General features: G+C 48.5%; 1 protein-coding gene and 37 non-coding genes across 38 annotated transcripts in view; 23 read left to right on the top strand and 15 right to left on the bottom strand.

Annotated features, from left to right (window-relative positions):
• The window catches only part of LOC144543012 (uncharacterized), an 86,924-nt gene extending 67,392 nt beyond the window's left edge, over positions 1-19,532 (bottom strand). The window contains exons 1-3 of the mRNA XM_078290979.1: positions 19,347-19,532; positions 18,703-18,807; positions 17,798-18,034 (exon numbers count right to left, since the gene is read on the bottom strand). Of these exons, the coding sequence (XP_078147105.1) occupies positions 17,798-18,034; positions 18,703-18,807; positions 19,347-19,532 (528 nt within the window). The remainder of the gene's footprint in view (positions 1-17,797; positions 18,035-18,702; positions 18,808-19,346) is intronic.
• Positions 709-790, bottom strand: trnal-aag (transfer RNA leucine (anticodon AAG)). Its single transcript has one exon. It is a non-coding gene; the product is annotated as a tRNA-Leu (tRNA).
• On the top strand, positions 908-979 carry trnap-agg (transfer RNA proline (anticodon AGG)). Its single transcript has one exon. It is a non-coding gene; the product is annotated as a tRNA-Pro (tRNA).
• trnal-aag (transfer RNA leucine (anticodon AAG)) lies at positions 1,761-1,842 on the bottom strand. The gene has a single exon. It is a non-coding gene; the product is annotated as a tRNA-Leu (tRNA).
• trnap-ugg (transfer RNA proline (anticodon UGG)) lies at positions 1,949-2,020 on the top strand. Its single transcript has one exon. It is a non-coding gene; the product is annotated as a tRNA-Pro (tRNA).
• trnaq-cug (transfer RNA glutamine (anticodon CUG)) lies at positions 2,419-2,490 on the top strand. Its single transcript has one exon. It is a non-coding gene; the product is annotated as a tRNA-Gln (tRNA).
• Positions 3,009-3,080, top strand: trnap-agg (transfer RNA proline (anticodon AGG)). The gene has a single exon. It is a non-coding gene; the product is annotated as a tRNA-Pro (tRNA).
• trnal-aag (transfer RNA leucine (anticodon AAG)) lies at positions 3,866-3,947 on the bottom strand. The gene has a single exon. It is a non-coding gene; the product is annotated as a tRNA-Leu (tRNA).
• trnap-ugg (transfer RNA proline (anticodon UGG)) lies at positions 4,054-4,125 on the top strand. The gene has a single exon. It is a non-coding gene; the product is annotated as a tRNA-Pro (tRNA).
• On the bottom strand, positions 4,911-4,992 carry trnal-aag (transfer RNA leucine (anticodon AAG)). The gene has a single exon. It is a non-coding gene; the product is annotated as a tRNA-Leu (tRNA).
• On the top strand, positions 5,099-5,170 carry trnap-ugg (transfer RNA proline (anticodon UGG)). The gene has a single exon. It is a non-coding gene; the product is annotated as a tRNA-Pro (tRNA).
• trnaq-cug (transfer RNA glutamine (anticodon CUG)) lies at positions 5,569-5,640 on the top strand. Its single transcript has one exon. It is a non-coding gene; the product is annotated as a tRNA-Gln (tRNA).
• trnal-aag (transfer RNA leucine (anticodon AAG)) lies at positions 5,960-6,041 on the bottom strand. Its single transcript has one exon. It is a non-coding gene; the product is annotated as a tRNA-Leu (tRNA).
• On the top strand, positions 6,148-6,219 carry trnap-ugg (transfer RNA proline (anticodon UGG)). Its single transcript has one exon. It is a non-coding gene; the product is annotated as a tRNA-Pro (tRNA).
• Positions 7,005-7,086, bottom strand: trnal-aag (transfer RNA leucine (anticodon AAG)). The gene has a single exon. It is a non-coding gene; the product is annotated as a tRNA-Leu (tRNA).
• trnap-ugg (transfer RNA proline (anticodon UGG)) lies at positions 7,193-7,264 on the top strand. The gene has a single exon. It is a non-coding gene; the product is annotated as a tRNA-Pro (tRNA).
• trnaq-cug (transfer RNA glutamine (anticodon CUG)) lies at positions 7,663-7,734 on the top strand. The gene has a single exon. It is a non-coding gene; the product is annotated as a tRNA-Gln (tRNA).
• Positions 8,054-8,135, bottom strand: trnal-aag (transfer RNA leucine (anticodon AAG)). Its single transcript has one exon. It is a non-coding gene; the product is annotated as a tRNA-Leu (tRNA).
• On the top strand, positions 8,242-8,313 carry trnap-ugg (transfer RNA proline (anticodon UGG)). The gene has a single exon. It is a non-coding gene; the product is annotated as a tRNA-Pro (tRNA).
• trnal-aag (transfer RNA leucine (anticodon AAG)) lies at positions 9,099-9,180 on the bottom strand. The gene has a single exon. It is a non-coding gene; the product is annotated as a tRNA-Leu (tRNA).
• Positions 9,287-9,358, top strand: trnap-ugg (transfer RNA proline (anticodon UGG)). Its single transcript has one exon. It is a non-coding gene; the product is annotated as a tRNA-Pro (tRNA).
• On the top strand, positions 9,757-9,828 carry trnaq-cug (transfer RNA glutamine (anticodon CUG)). Its single transcript has one exon. It is a non-coding gene; the product is annotated as a tRNA-Gln (tRNA).
• trnal-aag (transfer RNA leucine (anticodon AAG)) lies at positions 10,148-10,229 on the bottom strand. The gene has a single exon. It is a non-coding gene; the product is annotated as a tRNA-Leu (tRNA).
• On the top strand, positions 10,336-10,407 carry trnap-ugg (transfer RNA proline (anticodon UGG)). The gene has a single exon. It is a non-coding gene; the product is annotated as a tRNA-Pro (tRNA).
• On the bottom strand, positions 11,193-11,274 carry trnal-aag (transfer RNA leucine (anticodon AAG)). The gene has a single exon. It is a non-coding gene; the product is annotated as a tRNA-Leu (tRNA).
• On the top strand, positions 11,381-11,452 carry trnap-ugg (transfer RNA proline (anticodon UGG)). The gene has a single exon. It is a non-coding gene; the product is annotated as a tRNA-Pro (tRNA).
• On the top strand, positions 11,851-11,922 carry trnaq-cug (transfer RNA glutamine (anticodon CUG)). The gene has a single exon. It is a non-coding gene; the product is annotated as a tRNA-Gln (tRNA).
• On the bottom strand, positions 12,242-12,323 carry trnal-aag (transfer RNA leucine (anticodon AAG)). The gene has a single exon. It is a non-coding gene; the product is annotated as a tRNA-Leu (tRNA).
• Positions 12,430-12,501, top strand: trnap-ugg (transfer RNA proline (anticodon UGG)). Its single transcript has one exon. It is a non-coding gene; the product is annotated as a tRNA-Pro (tRNA).
• Positions 13,287-13,368, bottom strand: trnal-aag (transfer RNA leucine (anticodon AAG)). The gene has a single exon. It is a non-coding gene; the product is annotated as a tRNA-Leu (tRNA).
• On the top strand, positions 13,475-13,546 carry trnap-ugg (transfer RNA proline (anticodon UGG)). The gene has a single exon. It is a non-coding gene; the product is annotated as a tRNA-Pro (tRNA).
• On the top strand, positions 13,945-14,016 carry trnaq-cug (transfer RNA glutamine (anticodon CUG)). The gene has a single exon. It is a non-coding gene; the product is annotated as a tRNA-Gln (tRNA).
• trnal-aag (transfer RNA leucine (anticodon AAG)) lies at positions 14,336-14,417 on the bottom strand. The gene has a single exon. It is a non-coding gene; the product is annotated as a tRNA-Leu (tRNA).
• Positions 14,524-14,595, top strand: trnap-agg (transfer RNA proline (anticodon AGG)). Its single transcript has one exon. It is a non-coding gene; the product is annotated as a tRNA-Pro (tRNA).
• Positions 15,381-15,462, bottom strand: trnal-aag (transfer RNA leucine (anticodon AAG)). Its single transcript has one exon. It is a non-coding gene; the product is annotated as a tRNA-Leu (tRNA).
• On the top strand, positions 15,569-15,640 carry trnap-ugg (transfer RNA proline (anticodon UGG)). Its single transcript has one exon. It is a non-coding gene; the product is annotated as a tRNA-Pro (tRNA).
• On the top strand, positions 16,489-16,560 carry trnap-ugg (transfer RNA proline (anticodon UGG)). The gene has a single exon. It is a non-coding gene; the product is annotated as a tRNA-Pro (tRNA).
• On the top strand, positions 16,963-17,034 carry trnaq-cug (transfer RNA glutamine (anticodon CUG)). The gene has a single exon. It is a non-coding gene; the product is annotated as a tRNA-Gln (tRNA).
• Positions 19,533-19,988: the final 456 nt, after the last annotated feature.

Here is a 19,988-nt window from a genome sequence, read left to right as displayed (position 1 = left end):
CCTGTGCCTCCTGATGGGATCTGTTGCTTCGGCGGGTGGGAGTCTGGTCAGACAACGTGGTCGCGACAGAGGTCTCTGTGTTAACGTGCAGCGACGGCTCGGTGGATGCTATCCAGCCCTGTTTTGGCGTGATGGCTTGGACTTTGAATCCAGCTGTCGGAGCGCAAATCTTGTGGAAGCTACTACTTGTTAGCCTTTGAAAGTATGGCAGTTGTAATCCACCTGCCTTGACGACAGCATAAGCTCGTAATTGAATAATGTTGACTTCAATCATCAGAAGGAGTAGCAAGCTCATGTAAATCTTCAATACGCTGAAACGTATTTCATCGCGATGATATCCCTAGAACTTTGATTAACTGGCTGATGGCTACGGCAGAAGACCTGTAGGTTCCATGGTGTAATGGTCTGGACTCTGAATCCAGCGATCCGAGTTCACATCTCGGTAGAACCTTGCGAATGTGAAGAATTGAAATGGCCGTTTTTCAGTTGTTGTATATATCAAAGTTCACGCTTACAGGTATCGAGCATTCTGATTGCACTCAGCAAGCGTCTGTGGCTGGATGCAGTCCTTACAAACCCTGCTGCCGATCCTATGCTTTACTGCAATTTACCACAAAGCTGAGATGAGCCCTGGAGGCAGCCCGTTGCTATAAAAATCCCAACCTCAGAAAAGAAACAAAAAAAAAACCAAACATAGAAAACCCAACGTGGCAGCGGTGGGATTTGAACCCACGCCCCCGAAGAGACTGGAGCCTTAATCCAGCGCCTTGGACCGCTCGGCCACGCTACCGGCTTTTATGCCACCTGCTGAAGTTCGGAGGTGGACGGTGGACGGTAGATGGCCGCTCCATGTCCAACTTGCTTTGCTTTTCAGTTTGGAGCACAGCAACAATATAGGCCTGCGGGTGGCTCGTTGGTCTAGGGGTATGATTCTCGCTTAGGGTGCGAGAGGTCCCGGGTTCAAATCCCGGACGAGCCCTAATCGCTGAACCTGTGCCTCCTGATGGGATCTGTTGCTTCGGCGGGTGGGAGTCTGGTCAGACAACGTGGTCGCGACAGAGGTCTCTGTGTTAACGTGCAGCGACGGCTCGGTGGATGCTATCCAGCCCTGTTTTGGCGTGATGGCTTGGACTTTGAATCGAGCTGTCGGACTTCAAATCTTGTGGAAGCTACTACTTGTTAGCCTTTGAAAGTATGGCAGTTGTAATCCACCTGCCTTGACGACAACATAAGCTCGTAATTGAATAATGTTGACTTCAATCATCAGAAGGAGTAGCAAGCTCATGTAAATCTTCAATACGCTGAAACGTATTTCATCGTGATGATATCCCTAGAACTTTGATTAACTGGCTGATGGCTACGGCAGAAGACCTGTAGGTTCCATGGTGTAATGGTCTGGACTCTGAATCCAGCGATCCGAGTTCACATCTCGGTAGAACCTTGCGAATGTGAAGAATTGAAATGGCCGTTTTTCAGTTGTTGTATATATCAAACCTTTAAGTTGTCAACTTCATTTGTTGTTGCAGCAGTTGACTTTAAGGAGGCAGGAAGACGTAGTTCACGCTTACAGGTATCGAGCATTCTGATTGCACTCAGCAAGCGTCTGTGGCTGGATGCAGTCCTTACAAACCCTGCTGCCGATCCTATGTTTTACTGCAATTTACCACAAAGCTGAGATGAGCCCTGGAGGCAGCCCGTTGCTATAAAAATCCCAACCTCAGAAAAGAAACAAAAAAAAACCAAACATAGAAAACCCAATGTGGCAGCGGTGGGATTTGAACCCACGCCCCCGAAGAGACTGGAGCCTTAATCCAGCGCCTTGGACCGCTCGGCCACGCTACCGGCTTTTACGCCACCTGCTGAATCTCGGAGGTGGACGGTGGACGGTAGATGGCCAACCTGCTTTGCTTTTCAGTTTCGAGCACAGCAACAATATAGGCCCGCGGGTGGCTCGTTGGTCTAGGGGTATGATTCTCGCTTTGGGTGCGAGAGGTCCCGGGTTCAAATCCCGGACGAGCCCTAATCGCTGAACCTGTGCCTCCTGATGGGATCTACTGCTTCGGCGGGTGGGTGTCTGGTCAGACAACGTGGTCGCGACAGAGGTCTCTGTGTTAACGTGCAGCGACGGCTCGGTGGATTCTATCCAGCCCTGTTTTGGCGTGATGGCTTGGACTTTGAATCCAGCTGTCGGAGCTCAAATCTTGTGGAAGTTACTACTTGTTAGCCTTTGAAAGTATGGCATTTGTAATCCAAATTTCCTTGACGACAGCATGAGCTCGTAATTGAATAATGTGGACTTCAATCATCAGAAGGAGCAGCAGGCTCATGTAAATCTTCAATACACTGAAACGTATTTCATCGCGATGATAACCCTAGAACTTTGATTAACTGGCAGATGGCTACGGCAGAAGACCTGTAGGTTCTATGGTGTAATGGTCAGCACTCTGGACTCTGAATCCAGCGATCAGAGTTCAAATCTCGGTGGAAGCTTGCGAATGTGAAGAATTGAAGGGGTCGACTTTCATATGCCCTAGATTTCAAACCTTTAAGGTGTCAACTTTGTTTGTTGTTGCAGCAGTTGACTTTAAGGAGGCAGGAAGACGTAGTTCACGCTTAAAGGTATCGAGCATTCTGATTGCACTCAGCAAGTGTCTGTGGCTGTATGCAGTCTTTACAAACCCTGCCGCCGATCCTATGTTTTACTGCAATTTACCACAAAGCTGAGATGAGCCCTGGAGGCAGCCCGTTGCTATAAAAATCCCAACCTCAGAAAAGAAACAAAAAAAAAACAAACATAGAAAACCCAATGTGGCAGCGGTGGCATTTGAGCCCACGCCCCCGAAGAGACTGGAGCCTTAATCCAGCGCCTTGGACCGCTCGGGCAAGCTACCGGCTTTTACGCCACCTGCTGAATCTCGGAGGTGGACGGTGAACGGTGGATGGCCGCTCCACGTCCAACTTGCTTTGCTTTTCAGTTACGAGCACAGCAACAACCTAGGCCTGCGGCTGGCTCGTTGGTCTAGGGGTATGATTCTCGCTTAGGGTGCGAGAGGTCCCGGGTTCAAATCCCGGACGAGCCCTAATCACTGAAGCTCTACCTCCTGATGAGATCTGCTGCTTCAGCGGTTGAGGCTCTTGTCAGACAAAGTGGTCGCGACAGAGGTCTCTGTGTTAACGTTCGGCGACGCCTCTGTGGATGTTATCCAGCCCTCTTCTGACGTGCGTGATGCCCTTGACTTTGAATCGAGCTGTCGGACTTCAAATCTTGTGGAAGCTACTACTTGTTAGCCTTTGAAAGTATGGCAGTTGTAATCCACCTGCCTTGACGACAGCATAAGCTCGTAATTGAATAATGTTGACTTCAATCATCAGAAGGAGTAGCAAGCTCATGTAAATGTTCAATACGCTGAAACGTATTTCATCGCGATGATATCCCTAGAACTTTGATTAACTGGCTGATGGCTACGGCAGAAGACCTGTAGGTTCCATGGTGTAATGGTCTGGACTCTGAATCCAGCGATCCGAGTTCACATCTCGGTAGAACCTTGCGAATGTGAAGAATTGAAATGGCCGTTTTTCAGTTGTTGTATATATCAAACCTTTAAGTTGTCAACTTCATTTGTTGTTGCAGCAGTTGACTTTAAGGAGGCAGGAAGACGTAGTTCACGCTTACAGGTATCGAGCATTCTGATTGCACTCAGCAAGCGTCTGTGGCTGGATGCAGTCCTTACAAACCCTGCTGCCGATCCTATGTTTTACTGCAATTTACCACAAAGCTGAGATGAGCCCTGGAGGCAGCCCGTTGCTATAAAAATCCCAACCTCAGAAAAGAAACAAAAAAAAACCAAACATAGAAAACCCAATGTGGCAGCGGTGGGATTTGAACCCACGCCCCCGAAGAGACTGGAGCCTTAATCCAGCGCCTTGGACCGCTCGGCCACGCTACCGGCTTTTACGCCACCTGCTGAATCTCGGAGGTGGACGGTGGACGGTAGATGGCCAACCTGCTTTGCTTTTCAGTTTCGAGCACAGCAACAATATAGGCCCGCGGGTGGCTCGTTGGTCTAGGGGTATGATTCTCGCTTTGGGTGCGAGAGGTCCCGGGTTCAAATCCCGGACGAGCCCTAATCACTGAAGCTCTACCTCCTGATGAGATCTGCTGCTTCAGCGGTTGAGGGTCTTGTCAGACAAAGTGGTCGCGACAGAGGTCTCTGTGTTAACGTTCGGCGACGCCTCTGTGGATGTTATCCAGCCCTCTTCTGACGTGCGTGATGCCCTTGACTTTGAATCGAGCTGTCGGACTTCAAATCTTGTGGAAGCTACTACTTGTTAGCCTTTGAAAGTATGGCAGTTGTAATCCACCTGCCTTGACGACAGCATAAGCTCGTAATTGAATAATGTTGACTTCAATCATCAGAAGGAGTAGCAAGCTCATGTAAATGTTCAATACGCTGAAACGTATTTCATCGCGATGATATCCCTAGAACTTTGATTAACTGGCTGATGGCTACGGCAGAAGACCTGTAGGTTCCATGGTGTAATGGTCTGGACTCTGAATCCAGCGATCCGAGTTCACATCTCGGTAGAACCTTGCGAATGTGAAGAATTGAAATGGCCGTTTTTCAGTTGTTGTATATATCAAACCTTTAAGTTGTCAACTTCATTTGTTGTTGCAGCAGTTGACTTTAAGGAGGCAGGAAGACGTAGTTCACGCTTACAGGTATCGAGCATTCTGATTGCACTCAGCAAGCGTCTGTGGCTGGATGCAGTCCTTACAAACCCTGCTGCCGATCCTATGTTTTACTGCAATTTACCACAAAGCTGAGATGAGCCCTGGAGGCAGCCCGTTGCTATAAAAATCCCAACCTCAGAAAAGAAACAAAAAAAAACCAAACATAGAAAACCCAATGTGGCAGCGGTGGGATTTGAACCCACGCCCCCGAAGAGACTGGAGCCTTAATCCAGCGCCTTGGACCGCTCGGCCACGCTACCGGCTTTTACGCCACCTGCTGAATCTCGGAGGTGGACGGTGGACGGTAGATGGCCAACCTGCTTTGCTTTTCAGTTTCGAGCACAGCAACAATATAGGCCCGCGGGTGGCTCGTTGGTCTAGGGGTATGATTCTCGCTTTGGGTGCGAGAGGTCCCGGGTTCAAATCCCGGACGAGCCCTAATCGCTGAACCTGTGCCTCCTGATGGGATCTGCTGCTTCGGCGGGTGGGTGTCTGGTCAGACAACGTGGTCGCGACAGAGGTCTCTGTGTTAACGTGCAGCGACGGCTCGGTGGATTCTATCCAGCCCTGTTTTGGCGTGATGGCTTGGACTTTGAATCCAGCTGTCGGAGCTCAAATCTTGTGGAAGTTACTACTTGTTAGCCTTTGAAAGTATGGCATTTGTAATCCAAATTTCCTTGACGACAGCATGAGCTCGTAATTGAATAATGTGGACTTCAATCATCAGAAGGAGCAGCAGGCTCATGTAAATCTTCAATACACTGAAACGTATTTCATCGCGATGATAACCCTAGAACTTTGATTAACTGGCAGATGGCTACGGCAGAAGACCTGTAGGTTCTATGGTGTAATGGTCAGCACTCTGGACTCTGAATCCAGCGATCAGAGTTCAAATCTCGGTGGAAGCTTGCGAATGTGAAGAATCGAAGGGGTCGACTTTCATATGCCCTAGATTTCAAACCTTTAAGGTGTCAACTTTGTTTGTTGTTGCAGCAGTTGACTTTAAGGAGGCAGGAAGACGTAGTTCACGCTTACAGGTATCAAGCATTCTGATTGCACTCAGCAAGTGTCTGTGGCTGTATGGAGTCTTTACAAACCCTGCCGCCGATCCTATGTTTTACTGCAATTTACCACAAAGCTGAGATGAGCCCTGGAGGCAGCCCGTTGCTATAAAAATCCCAACCTCAGAAAAGAAACAAAAAAAAACCAAACATAGAAAACCCGATGTGGCAGCGGTGGCATTTGAGCCCACGCCCCCGAAGAGACTGGAGCCTTAATCCAGCGCCTTGGACCGCTCGGCCACGCTACCGGCTTTTACGCCACCTGCTGAATCTCGGAGGTGGACGGTGGACGGTAGATGGCCAACCTGCTTTGCTTTTCAGTTTCGAGCACAGCAACAACATAGGCCCGCGGGTGGCTCGTTGGTCTAGGGGTATGATTCTCGCTTTGGGTGCGAGAGGTCCCGGGTTCAAATCCCGGACGAGCCCTAATCACTGAAGCTCTACCTCCTGATGAGATCTGCTGCTTCAGCGGTTGAGGGTCTTGTCAGACAAAGTGGTCGCGACAGAGGTCTCTGTGTTAATGTTCGGCGACGCCTCTGTGGATGTTATCCAGCCCTCTTCTGACGTGCGTGATGCCCTTGACTTTGAATCGAGCTGTCGGACTTCAAATCTTGTGGAAGCTACTACTTGTTAGCCTTTGAAAGTATGGCAGTTGTAATCCACCTGCCTTGACGACAGCATAAGCTCGTAATTGAATAATGTTGACTTCAATCATCAGAAGGAGTAGCAAGCTCATGTAAATGTTCAATACGCTGAAACGTATTTCATCGCGATGATATCCCTAGAACTTTGATTAACTGGCTGATGGCTACGGCAGAAGACCTGTAGGTTCCATGGTGTAATGGTCTGGACTCTGAATCCAGCGATCCGAGTTCACATCTCGGTAGAACCTTGCGAATGTGAAGAATTGAAATGGCCGTTTTTCAGTTGTTGTATATATCAAACCTTTAAGTTGTCAACTTCATTTGTTGTTGCAGCAGTTGACTTTAAGGAGGCAGGAAGACGTAGTTCACGCTTACAGGTATCGAGCATTCTGATTGCACTCAGCAAGCGTCTGTGGCTGGATGCAGTCCTTACAAACCCTGCTGCCGATCCTATGTTTTACTGCAATTTACCACAAAGCTGAGATGAGCCCTGGAGGCAGCCCGTTGCTATAAAAATCCCAACCTCAGAAAAGAAACAAAAAAAAACCAAACATAGAAAACCCAATGTGGCAGCGGTGGGATTTGAACCCACGCCCCCGAAGAGACTGGAGCCTTAATCCAGCGCCTTGGACCGCTCGGCCACGCTACCGGCTTTTACGCCACCTGCTGAATCTCGGAGGTGGACGGTGGACGGTAGATGGCCAACCTGCTTTGCTTTTCAGTTTCGAGCACAGCAACAATATAGGCCCGCGGGTGGCTCGTTGGTCTAGGGGTATGATTCTCGCTTTGGGTGCGAGAGGTCCCGGGTTCAAATCCCGGACGAGCCCTAATCGCTGAACCTGTGCCTCCTGATGGGATCTGCTGCTTCGGCGGGTGGGTGTCTGGTCAGACAACGTGGTCGCGACAGAGGTCTCTGTGTTAACGTGCAGCGACGGCTCGGTGGATTCTATCCAGCCCTGTTTTGGCGTGATGGCTTGGACTTTGAATCCAGCTGTCGGAGCTCAAATCTTGTGGAAGTTACTACTTGTTAGCCTTTGAAAGTATGGCATTTGTAATCCAAATTTCCTTGACGACAGCATGAGCTCGTAATTGAATAATGTGGACTTCAATCATCAGAAGGAGCAGCAGGCTCATGTAAATCTTCAATACACTGAAACGTATTTCATCGCGATGATAACCCTAGAACTTTGATTAACTGGCAGATGGCTACGGCAGAAGACCTGTAGGTTCTATGGTGTAATGGTCAGCACTCTGGACTCTGAATCCAGCGATCAGAGTTCAAATCTCGGTGGAAGCTTGCGAATGTGAAGAATCGAAGGGGTCGACTTTCATATGCCCTAGATTTCAAACCTTTAAGGTGTCAACTTTGTTTGTTGTTGCAGCAGTTGACTTTAAGGAGGCAGGAAGACGTAGTTCACGCTTACAGGTATCAAGCATTCTGATTGCACTCAGCAAGTGTCTGTGGCTGTATGGAGTCTTTACAAACCCTGCCGCCGATCCTATGTTTTACTGCAATTTACCACAAAGCTGAGATGAGCCCTGGAGGCAGCCCGTTGCTATAAAAATCCCAACCTCAGAAAAGAAACAAAAAAAAACCAAACATAGAAAACCCGATGTGGCAGCGGTGGCATTTGAGCCCACGCCCCCGAAGAGACTGGAGCCTTAATCCAGCGCCTTGGACCGCTCGGCCACGCTACCGGCTTTTACGCCACCTGCTGAATCTCGGAGGTGGACGGTGGACGGTAGATGGCCAACCTGCTTTGCTTTTCAGTTTCGAGCACAGCAACAACATAGGCCCGCGGGTGGCTCGTTGGTCTAGGGGTATGATTCTCGCTTTGGGTGCGAGAGGTCCCGGGTTCAAATCCCGGACGAGCCCTAATCACTGAAGCTCTACCTCCTGATGAGATCTGCTGCTTCAGCGGTTGAGGGTCTTGTCAGACAAAGTGGTCGCGACAGAGGTCTCTGTGTTAACGTTCGGCGACGCCTCTGTGGATGTTATCCAGCCCTCTTCTGACGTGCGTGATGCCCTTGACTTTGAATCGAGCTGTCGGACTTCAAATCTTGTGGAAGCTACTACTTGTTAGCCTTTGAAAGTATGGCAGTTGTAATCCACCTGCCTTGACGACAGCATAAGCTCGTAATTGAATAATGTTGACTTCAATCATCAGAAGGAGTAGCAAGCTCATGTAAATGTTCAATACGCTGAAACGTATTTCATCGCGATGATATCCCTAGAACTTTGATTAACTGGCTGATGGCTACGGCAGAAGACCTGTAGGTTCCATGGTGTAATGGTCTGGACTCTGAATCCAGCGATCCGAGTTCACATCTCGGTAGAACCTTGCGAATGTGAAGAATTGAAATGGCCGTTTTTCAGTTGTTGTATATATCAAACCTTTAAGTTGTCAACTTCATTTGTTGTTGCAGCAGTTGACTTTAAGGAGGCAGGAAGACGTAGTTCACGCTTACAGGTATCGAGCATTCTGATTGCACTCAGCAAGCGTCTGTGGCTGGATGCAGTCCTTACAAACCCTGCTGCCGATCCTATGTTTTACTGCAATTTACCACAAAGCTGAGATGAGCCCTGGAGGCAGCCCGTTGCTATAAAAATCCCAACCTCAGAAAAGAAACAAAAAAAAACCAAACATAGAAAACCCAATGTGGCAGCGGTGGGATTTGAACCCACGCCCCCGAAGAGACTGGAGCCTTAATCCAGCGCCTTGGACCGCTCGGCCACGCTACCGGCTTTTACGCCACCTGCTGAATCTCGGAGGTGGACGGTGGACGGTAGATGGCCAACCTGCTTTGCTTTTCAGTTTCGAGCACAGCAACAATATAGGCCCGCGGGTGGCTCGTTGGTCTAGGGGTATGATTCTCGCTTTGGGTGCGAGAGGTCCCGGGTTCAAATCCCGGACGAGCCCTAATCGCTGAACCTGTGCCTCCTGATGGGATCTGCTGCTTCGGCGGGTGGGTGTCTGGTCAGACAACGTGGTCGCGACAGAGGTCTCTGTGTTAACGTGCAGCGACGGCTCGGTGGATTCTATCCAGCCCTGTTTTGGCGTGATGGCTTGGACTTTGAATCCAGCTGTCGGAGCTCAAATCTTGTGGAAGTTACTACTTGTTAGCCTTTGAAAGTATGGCATTTGTAATCCAAATTTCCTTGACGACAGCATGAGCTCGTAATTGAATAATGTGGACTTCAATCATCAGAAGGAGCAGCAGGCTCATGTAAATCTTCAATACACTGAAACGTATTTCATCGCGATGATAACCCTAGAACTTTGATTAACTGGCAGATGGCTACGGCAGAAGACCTGTAGGTTCTATGGTGTAATGGTCAGCACTCTGGACTCTGAATCCAGCGATCAGAGTTCAAATCTCGGTGGAAGCTTGCGAATGTGAAGAATCGAAGGGGTCGACTTTCATATGCCCTAGATTTCAAACCTTTAAGGTGTCAACTTTGTTTGTTGTTGCAGCAGTTGACTTTAAGGAGGCAGGAAGACGTAGTTCACGCTTACAGGTATCAAGCATTCTGATTGCACTCAGCAAGTGTCTGTGGCTGTATGGAGTCTTTACAAACCCTGCCGCCGATCCTATGTTTTACTGCAATTTACCACAAAGCTGAGATGAGCCCTGGAGGCAGCCCGTTGCTATAAAAATCCCAACCTCAGAAAAGAAACAAAAAAAAACCAAACATAGAAAACCCGATGTGGCAGCGGTGGCATTTGAGCCCACGCCCCCGAAGAGACTGGAGCCTTAATCCAGCGCCTTGGACCGCTCGGCCACGCTACCGGCTTTTACGCCACCTGCTGAATCTCGGAGGTGGACGGTGGACGGTAGATGGCCAACCTGCTTTGCTTTTCAGTTTCGAGCACAGCAACAACATAGGCCCGCGGGTGGCTCGTTGGTCTAGGGGTATGATTCTCGCTTTGGGTGCGAGAGGTCCCGGGTTCAAATCCCGGACGAGCCCTAATCACTGAAGCTCTACCTCCTGATGAGATCTGCTGCTTCAGCGGTTGAGGGTCTTGTCAGACAAAGTGGTCGCGACAGAGGTCTCTGTGTTAACGTTCGGCGACGCCTCTGTGGATGTTATCCAGCCCTCTTCTGACGTGCGTGATGCCCTTGACTTTGAATCGAGCTGTCGGACTTCAAATCTTGTGGAAGCTACTACTTGTTAGCCTTTGAAAGTATGGCAGTTGTAATCCACCTGCCTTGACGACAGCATAAGCTCGTAATTGAATAATGTTGACTTCAATCATCAGAAGGAGTAGCAAGCTCATGTAAATGTTCAATACGCTGAAACGTATTTCATCGCGATGATATCCCTAGAACTTTGATTAACTGGCTGATGGCTACGGCAGAAGACCTGTAGGTTCCATGGTGTAATGGTCTGGACTCTGAATCCAGCGATCCGAGTTCACATCTCGGTAGAACCTTGCGAATGTGAAGAATTGAAATGGCCGTTTTTCAGTTGTTGTATATATCAAACCTTTAAGTTGTCAACTTCATTTGTTGTTGCAGCAGTTGACTTTAAGGAGGCAGGAAGACGTAGTTCACGCTTACAGGTATCGAGCATTCTGATTGCACTCAGCAAGCGTCTGTGGCTGGATGCAGTCCTTACAAACCCTGCTGCCGATCCTATGTTTTACTGCAATTTACCACAAAGCTGAGATGAGCCCTGGAGGCAGCCCGTTGCTATAAAAATCCCAACCTCAGAAAAGAAACAAAAAAAAACCAAACATAGAAAACCCAATGTGGCAGCGGTGGGATTTGAACCCACGCCCCCGAAGAGACTGGAGCCTTAATCCAGCGCCTTGGACCGCTCGGCCACGCTACCGGCTTTTACGCCACCTGCTGAATCTCGGAGGTGGACGGTGGACGGTAGATGGCCAACCTGCTTTGCTTTTCAGTTTCGAGCACAGCAACAATATAGGCCCGCGGGTGGCTCGTTGGTCTAGGGGTATGATTCTCGCTTTGGGTGCGAGAGGTCCCGGGTTCAAATCCCGGACGAGCCCTAATCGCTGAACCTGTGCCTCCTGATGGGATCTGCTGCTTCGGCGGGTGGGTGTCTGGTCAGACAACGTGGTCGCGACAGAGGTCTCTGTGTTAACGTGCAGCGACGGCTCGGTGGATTCTATCCAGCCCTGTTTTGGCGTGATGGCTTGGACTTTGAATCCAGCTGTCGGAGCTCAAATCTTGTGGAAGTTACTACTTGTTAGCCTTTGAAAGTATGGCATTTGTAATCCAAATTTCCTTGACGACAGCATGAGCTCGTAATTGAATAATGTGGACTTCAATCATCAGAAGGAGCAGCAGGCTCATGTAAATCTTCAATACACTGAAACGTATTTCATCGCGATGATAACCCTAGAACTTTGATTAACTGGCAGATGGCTACGGCAGAAGACCTGTAGGTTCTATGGTGTAATGGTCAGCACTCTGGACTCTGAATCCAGCGATCAGAGTTCAAATCTCGGTGGAAGCTTGCGAATGTGAAGAATCGAAGGGGTCGACTTTCATATGCCCTAGATTTCAAACCTTTAAGGTGTCAACTTTGTTTGTTGTTGCAGCAGTTGACTTTAAGGAGGCAGGAAGACGTAGTTCACGCTTACAGGTATCAAGCATTCTGATTGCACTCAGCAAGTGTCTGTGGCTGTATGGAGTCTTTACAAACCCTGCCGCCGATCCTATGTTTTACTGCAATTTACCACAAAGCTGAGATGAGCCCTGGAGGCAGCCCGTTGCTATAAAAATCCCAACCTCAGAAAAGAAACAAAAAAAAACCAAACATAGAAAACCCGATGTGGCAGCGGTGGCATTTGAGCCCACGCCCCCGAAGAGACTGGAGCCTTAATCCAGCGCCTTGGACCGCTCGGCCACGCTACCGGCTTTTACGCCACCTGCTGAATCTCGGAGGTGGACGGTGGACGGTAGATGGCCAACCTGCTTTGCTTTTCAGTTTCGAGCACAGCAACAACATAGGCCCGCGGGTGGCTCGTTGGTCTAGGGGTATGATTCTCGCTTTGGGTGCGAGAGGTCCCGGGTTCAAATCCCGGACGAGCCCTAATCACTGAAGCTCTACCTCCTGATGAGATCTGCTGCTTCAGCGGTTGAGGGTCTTGTCAGACAAAGTGGTCGCGACAGAGGTCTCTGTGTTAACGTTCGGCGACGCCTCTGTGGATGTTATCCAGCCCTCTTCTGACGTGCGTGATGCCCTTGACTTTGAATCGAGCTGTCGGACTTCAAATCTTGTGGAAGCTACTACTTGTTAGCCTTTGAAAGTATGGCAGTTGTAATCCACCTGCCTTGACGACAGCATAAGCTCGTAATTGAATAATGTTGACTTCAATCATCAGAAGGAGTAGCAAGCTCATGTAAATGTTCAATACGCTGAAACGTATTTCATCGCGATGATATCCCTAGAACTTTGATTAACTGGCTGATGGCTACGGCAGAAGACCTGTAGGTTCCATGGTGTAATGGTCTGGACTCTGAATCCAGCGATCCGAGTTCACATCTCGGTAGAACCTTGCGAACGTGAAGAATTGAAATGGCCGTTTTTCAGTTGTTGTATATATCAAACCTTTAAGTTGTCAACTTCATTTGTTGTTGCAGCAGTTGACTTTAAGGAGGCAGGAAGACGTAGTTCACGCTTACAGGTATCGAGCATTCTGATTGCACTCAGCAAGCGTCTGTGGCTGGATGCAGTCCTTACAAACCCTGCTGCCGATCCTATGTTTTACTGCAATTTACCACAAAGCTGAGATGAGCCCTGGAGGCAGCCCGTTGCTATAAAAATCCCAACCTCAGAAAAGAAACAAAAAAAAACCAAACATAGAAAACCCAATGTGGCAGCGGTGGGATTTGAACCCACGCCCCCGAAGAGACTGGAGCCTTAATCCAGCGCCTTGGACCGCTCGGCCACGCTACCGGCTTTTACGCCACCTGCTGAATCTCGGAGGTGGACGGTGGACGGTAGATGGCCAACCTGCTTTGCTTTTCAGTTTCGAGCACAGCAACAATATAGGCCCGCGGGTGGCTCGTTGGTCTAGGGGTATGATTCTCGCTTTGGGTGCGAGAGGTCCCGGGTTCAAATCCCGGACGAGCCCTAATCGCTGAACCTGTGCCTCCTGATGGGATCTGCTGCTTCGGCGGGTGGGTGTCTGGTCAGACAACGTGGTCGCGACAGAGGTCTCTGTGTTAACGTGCAGCGACGGCTCGGTGGATTCTATCCAGCCCTGTTTTGGCGTGATGGCTTGGACTTTGAATCCAGCTGTCGGAGCTCAAATCTTGTGGAAGTTACTACTTGTTAGCCTTTGAAAGTATGGCATTTGTAATCCAAATTTCCTTGACGACAGCATGAGCTCGTAATTGAATAATGTGGACTTCAATCATCAGAAGGAGCAGCAGGCTCATGTAAATCTTCAATACACTGAAACGTATTTCATCGCGATGATAACCCTAGAACTTTGATTAACTGGCAGATGGCTACGGCAGAAGACCTGTAGGTTCTATGGTGTAATGGTCAGCACTCTGGACTCTGAATCCAGCGATCAGAGTTCAAATCTCGGTGGAAGCTTGCGAATGTGAAGAATCGAAGGGGTCGACTTTCATATGCCCTAGATTTCAAACCTTTAAGGTGTCAACTTTGTTTGTTGTTGCAGCAGTTGACTTTAAGGAGGCAGGAAGACGTAGTTCACGCTTACAGGTATCAAGCATTCTGATTGCACTCAGCAAGTGTCTGTGGCTGTATGGAGTCTTTACAAACCCTGCCGCCGATCCTATGTTTTACTGCAATTTACCACAAAGCTGAGATGAGCCCTGGAGGCAGCCCGTTGCTATAAAAATCCCAACCTCAGAAAAGAAACAAAAAAAAACCAAACATAGAAAACCCGATGTGGCAGCGGTGGCATTTGAGCCCACGCCCCCGAAGAGACTGGAGCCTTAATCCAGCGCCTTGGACCGCTCGGCCACGCTACCGGCTTTTACGCCACCTGCTGAATCTCGGAGGTGGACGGTGGACGGTAGATGGCCAACCTGCTTTGCTTTTCAGTTTCGAGCACAGCAACAACATAGGCCCGCGGGTGGCTCGTTGGTCTAGGGGTATGATTCTCGCTTTGGGTGCGAGAGGTCCCGGGTTCAAATCCCGGACGAGCCCTAATCACTGAAGCTCTACCTCCTGATGAGATCTGCTGCTTCAGCGGTTGAGGGTCTTGTCAGACAAAGTGGTCGCGACAGAGGTCTCTGTGTTAACGTTCGGCGACGCCTCTGTGGATGTTATCCAGCCCTCTTCTGACGTGCGTGATGCCCTTGACTTTGAATCGAGCTGTCGGACTTCAAATCTTGTGGAAGCTACTACTTGTTAGCCTTTGAAAGTATGGCAGTTGTAATCCACCTGCCTTGACGACAGCATAAGCTCGTAATTGAATAATGTTGACTTCAATCATCAGAAGGAGTAGCAAGCTCATGTAAATGTTCAATACGCTAAAACGTATTTCATCGCGATGATATCCCTAGAACTTTGATTAACTGGCTGATGGCTACGGCAGAAGACCTGTAGGTTCCATGGTGTAATGGTCTGGACTCTGAATCCAGCGATCCGAGTTCACATCTCGGTAGAACCTTGCGAATGTGAAGAATTGAAATGGCCGTTTTTCAGTTGTTGTATATATCAAACCTTTAAGTTGTCAACTTCATTTGTTGTTGCAGCAGTTGACTTTAAGGAGGCAGGAAGACGTAGTTCACGCTTACAGGTATCGAGCATTCTGATTGCACTCAGCAAGCGTCTGTGGCTGGATGCAGTCCTTACAAACCCTGCTGCCGATCCTATGTTTTACTGCAATTTACCACAAAGCTGAGATGAGCCCTGGAGGCAGCCCGTTGCTATAAAAATCCCAACCTCAGAAAAGAAACAAAAAAAAACCAAACATAGAAAACCCAATGTGGCAGCGGTGGGATTTGAACCCACGCCCCCGAAGAGACTGGAGCCTTAATCCAGCGCCTTGGACCGCTCGGCCACGCTACCGGCTTTTACGCCACCTGCTGAATCTCGGAGGTGGACGGTGGACGGTAGATGGCCAACCTGCTTTGCTTTTGAGTTTCGAGCACAGCAACAATATAGGCCCGCGGGTGGCTCGTTGGTCTAGGGGTATGATTCTCGCTTTGGGTGCGAGAGGTCCCGGGTTCAAATCCCGGACGAGCCCTAATCACTGAAGCTCTACCTCCTGATGAGATCTGCTGCTTCAGCGGTTGAGGGTCTTGTCAGACAAAGTGGTCGCGACAGAGGTCTCTGTGTTAACGTTCGGCGACGCCTCTGTGGATGTTATCCAGCCCTCTTCTGACGTGCGTGATGCCCTTGACTTTGAATCGAGCTGTCGGACTTCAAATCTTGTGGAAGCTACTACTTGTTAGCCTTTGAAAGTATGGCAGTTGTAATCCACCTGCCTTGACGACAGCATAAGCTCGTAATTGAATAATGTTGACTTCAATCATCAGAAGGAGTAGCAAGCTCATGTAAATGTTCAATACGCTGAAACGTATTTCATCGCGATGATATCCCTAGAACTTTGATTAACTGGCTGATGGCTACGGCAGAAGACCTGTAGGTTCCATGGTGTAATGGTCTGGACTCTGAATCCAGCGATCCGAGTTCACATCTCGGTAGAACCTTGCGAATGTGAAGAATTGAAATGGCCGTTTTTCAGTTGTTGTATATATCAAACCTTTAAGTTGTCAACTTCATTTGTTGTTGCAGCAGTTGACTTTAAGGAGGCAGGAAGACGTAGTTCACGCTTACAGGTATCGAGCATTCTGATTGCACTCAGCAAGCGTCTGTGGCTGGATGCAGTCCTTACAAACCCTGCTGCCGATCCTATGTTTTACTGCAATTTACCACAAAGCTGAGATGAGCCCTGGAGGCAGCCCGTTGCTATAAAAATCCCAACCTCAGAAAAGAAACAAAAAAAAACCAAACATACGGGACGTGGACGGTAGATGGCCAACCTGCTTTGCTTTTCAGTTTCGAGCACAGCAACAATATAGGCCCGCAGGTGGCTCGTTGGTCTAGGGGTATGATTCTCGCTTTGGGTGCGAGAGGTCCCGGGTTCAAATCCCGGACGAGCCCTAATCACTGAAGCTCTACCTCCTGATGAAATCTGCTGCTTCAGCGGTTGAGGGTCTTGTCAGACAAAGTGGTCGCGACAGAGGTCTCTGTGTTAACGTTCGGCGACGCCTCTGTGGATGTTATCCAGCCCTCTTCTGACGTGCGTGATGCCCTTGACTTTGAATCCAGCTGTCGGAGCTCAAATCTTGTGGAAGGTACTACTTGTTAGCCTTTGAAAGTATGGCATTTGTAATCCAAATTTCCTTGACGACAGCATGAGCTCGTAACTGAATAATGTGGACTTCAATCATCAGAAGGAGCAGCAGGCTCATGTAAATCTTCAATACACTGAAACGTATTTCATCGCGATGATAACCCTAGAACTTTGATTAACTGGCAGATGGCTACGGCAGAAGACCTGTAGGTTCTATGGTGTAATGGTCAGCACTCTGGACTCTGAATCCAGCGATCAGAGTTCAAATCTCGGTGGAAGCTTGCGAATGTGAAGAATTGAAGGGGTCGACTTTCATATGCCCTAGATTTCAAACCTTTAAGGTGTCAACTTTGTTTGTTGTTGCAGCAGTTGACTTTAAGGAGGCAGGAAGACGTAGTTCACGCTTACAGGTATCGAGCATTCTGATTGCACTCAACAAGTGTCTGTGGCTGGATGCAGTACTTACAAACCCTGCCGCCGATCCTATGATTTATTGGGAATTATCACAAACCCACCTCTCCTGCACAGATGGTGGCACGTCCCACCTGGCTTTATTCATCATTCCCACAAGTTGCCACAAATGGCTCAACCAGCTTCAACACAACACTCTCTCCCAGACGCTGAGGACGGGCCTGCTCTCGTCTTTGCCGAGGTAGGGGTAGCTGTTCAGCATATATTTTGTCTCCACGTCTGCAGCAATCCAAAACTTGATGCCGAATTTGTTGGGCTTGCTTGCCATATACTTTGTAAATCGGCAGTGCGCTTTAGTGGGGAACAGCTACTCATCCACAGTGATGTAGGCTACTGCTTTGTAACAGTCAATGCTGTCAAATCAGTCAAAACTTGTTGGTATGGAGACGAGCTGCCCTGTTTCTGGCCATTGTTGTGGTGAAGAATGGTAGTCCCCATTACTCCGACCAAAGGCTCTCCATTTCAGTATTCTTGCTCAAGGCCCCTTGCACATACAACAGTGCTATGAATGCCTTCAGCTCCTCCACAGTCACAACCCAAGACCTGGGGAGCCAAACCGAGGAGCCAACTTGCAGCACTCAACATGGAGTGGGAGGTCTTGAGTGAACAACCAAACCTTCCCCGGCTGGAGAAGAGGAGCAGGGCGGCGGTGATTAGCCTGGCGCAGATACTTGGATGAAGCACCTTGTAGAGCAGCTCGAACCCTCCTTCAGGTGTGACTGCAATGCCTGATGAAGGCCTGCGCACAGGGAACCTCAACCTCCACCTCTTGGTCCAGAAAAATTGGTGGTTGGAACCCAAACTGGCACTCTATTGGGGGAAGGCCATTGGAGGAACTCTGGAGAGTGTTATGCGCATATTCCGTCCTGGTTCTTGTCACTTTACCGTCACCGCGGAAGTCGATACAGAGTTGGAGACCACCATCTCTCTTTCCTATGAAGAAGAAACCTGCATCAGCCAGAGAATCAACAAAAGCCTGGAGGTCAAATTGCTGATCTACCTAAGAGAGAATGGCAGGAAGCAAGGTTCAGGAGGTGGATGGATTGGGAGACATAAGCTGGCTCACCAAAATTCTCTGTCACTGACGAGCCCCGGCTATTCCCAAAAAATTTGGGCAAGAGATTCTGAAATTACCTGAAGAGCCACAATACAGACAGCACTTTTCTCTCATTCTTCTGTCTCTTTCTTGCTGGGAGAGTCTGGTCCTACCAAGCTGTATGGGTTCCTCACTGGGGACAACTGGTGGACTCAAGGGAACTCAACAATTCAAAAGCCTTCCGGTTATCGATGGCCAGGGGATTAGAGAACACTCGGGAGTTTTCGGACAAAACCAAAATGCCGGTGGTTCTGGGCTCCTGATGAAAAGAAACCCCTCTCTTTCTCCTCTGTTCGTGTAGGCGGTTGAGATGGGAATCACATGAGGCGGAGGCTGCCGACAAAGACACTGGAGCAGCAGACTAGGATGGCGCACCACTGACTGGGGCAGAGGTAACCTGAATCTGGCTGGCTTGCAGATTCTCTGAAATGTCTTTCAGACATCCCAGTGTGACACTCTCCCTCTTGGGCTGGTGGTTGGTTTGACACTGCAACAAAAATAAATGGTAGGCTGTATTATCTTTACGTGCATCGCTCTGATCGTTCTTGTTATCATTATGCAGTTTAAGTTTTTTCCAAAAAAAACAACATGCCTCTTAGCTTGACTATGGATCTATTATGCATTGCTACGGATATTTATTATTATTCTCCAATATGTGTAAAACACAATCAACATGCTAGATATGTGATAAAGTAAGACAAGTAGCCTAGGCAGTGTACAAGACAGAGTGCCCATAGTGGACCATGGTGCCTTCAAACCCTAGGCTATATTATCGGGTGCTGTCAATGTTAATATTTCTCATCAAAGATAGGCCTATCTTCTACAGCTAGCTACACAAATTTTTCCAATAGCCCTAAATGATGCAGGATGGGCCACAGTCAGCATCATTCTTGTCTCTGGCCATCAGCAGATCGCTGCATTTTGCTATATGGGTGCTGAAGATAAATAAACAAATAAATAGCTAGACATAATAAACCTACCTGGCACAGATGAAGAGCATGCAACTTGAAGTGGCACAGATGGCACAGTGGGTGCAGGATTTGGGGCTCTCCTTTTCAGAGGCAGAGGAGGCTCGTAGTCAGAGTTGGAACTGTCTGGCTCTGGCAGATCATCTTCATCACTGAAGTTTTCTACCAGCAGCAACACCTCCTCACTATCGGACTCCCCTTCACCGAGGTCGTAGAACAAGTCCAAGGCCTCCTCTGTGGTCATATTTCTCCTCTTCTTTGGATCCACTTTGTTCAAGCTATTCTATTCTGTTCTGTTCTGTTCTGTTATTCTATTCTATTCTATTCTACTGGGTTATATTAGAATATCATAGAATAACAATAGAGTTGCTGTGCAACCCAGGCAGGAGACAGCAAAGCATGAAAATAGAAAAAAAAAATGTTCCTTATTATGAGATGGCTAGCGAAGAAGAAATAATTATTACTGTCTTGTCTTTTATTGCATAACTTTCAAACTTTGATAGACAATAAAAAACATATACATCAAAAAAGTCCCACAGACTGCTGCGGCAGCTGCAGTGTTAAAAGTGTGTCAACTCATTTAGAACTGTACAGATTGCAGTCCAACCAGAGACACTGAACCAACATGAAATTTCGATTCAGTTCCATTGGCAGACTGATTTGACTCCCTTTATAATCATTATAGTGAACACACCCACAT

Source organism: Centroberyx gerrardi, chromosome 21 (genome assembly GCF_048128805.1).
Source record: "Centroberyx gerrardi isolate f3 chromosome 21, fCenGer3.hap1.cur.20231027, whole genome shotgun sequence".
NCBI lineage: Eukaryota > Metazoa > Chordata > Actinopteri > Beryciformes > Berycidae > Centroberyx > Centroberyx gerrardi.
Note: the sequence above shows the minus strand (reverse complement) of the source record. Positions and strands in the feature narration are given on the sequence as shown.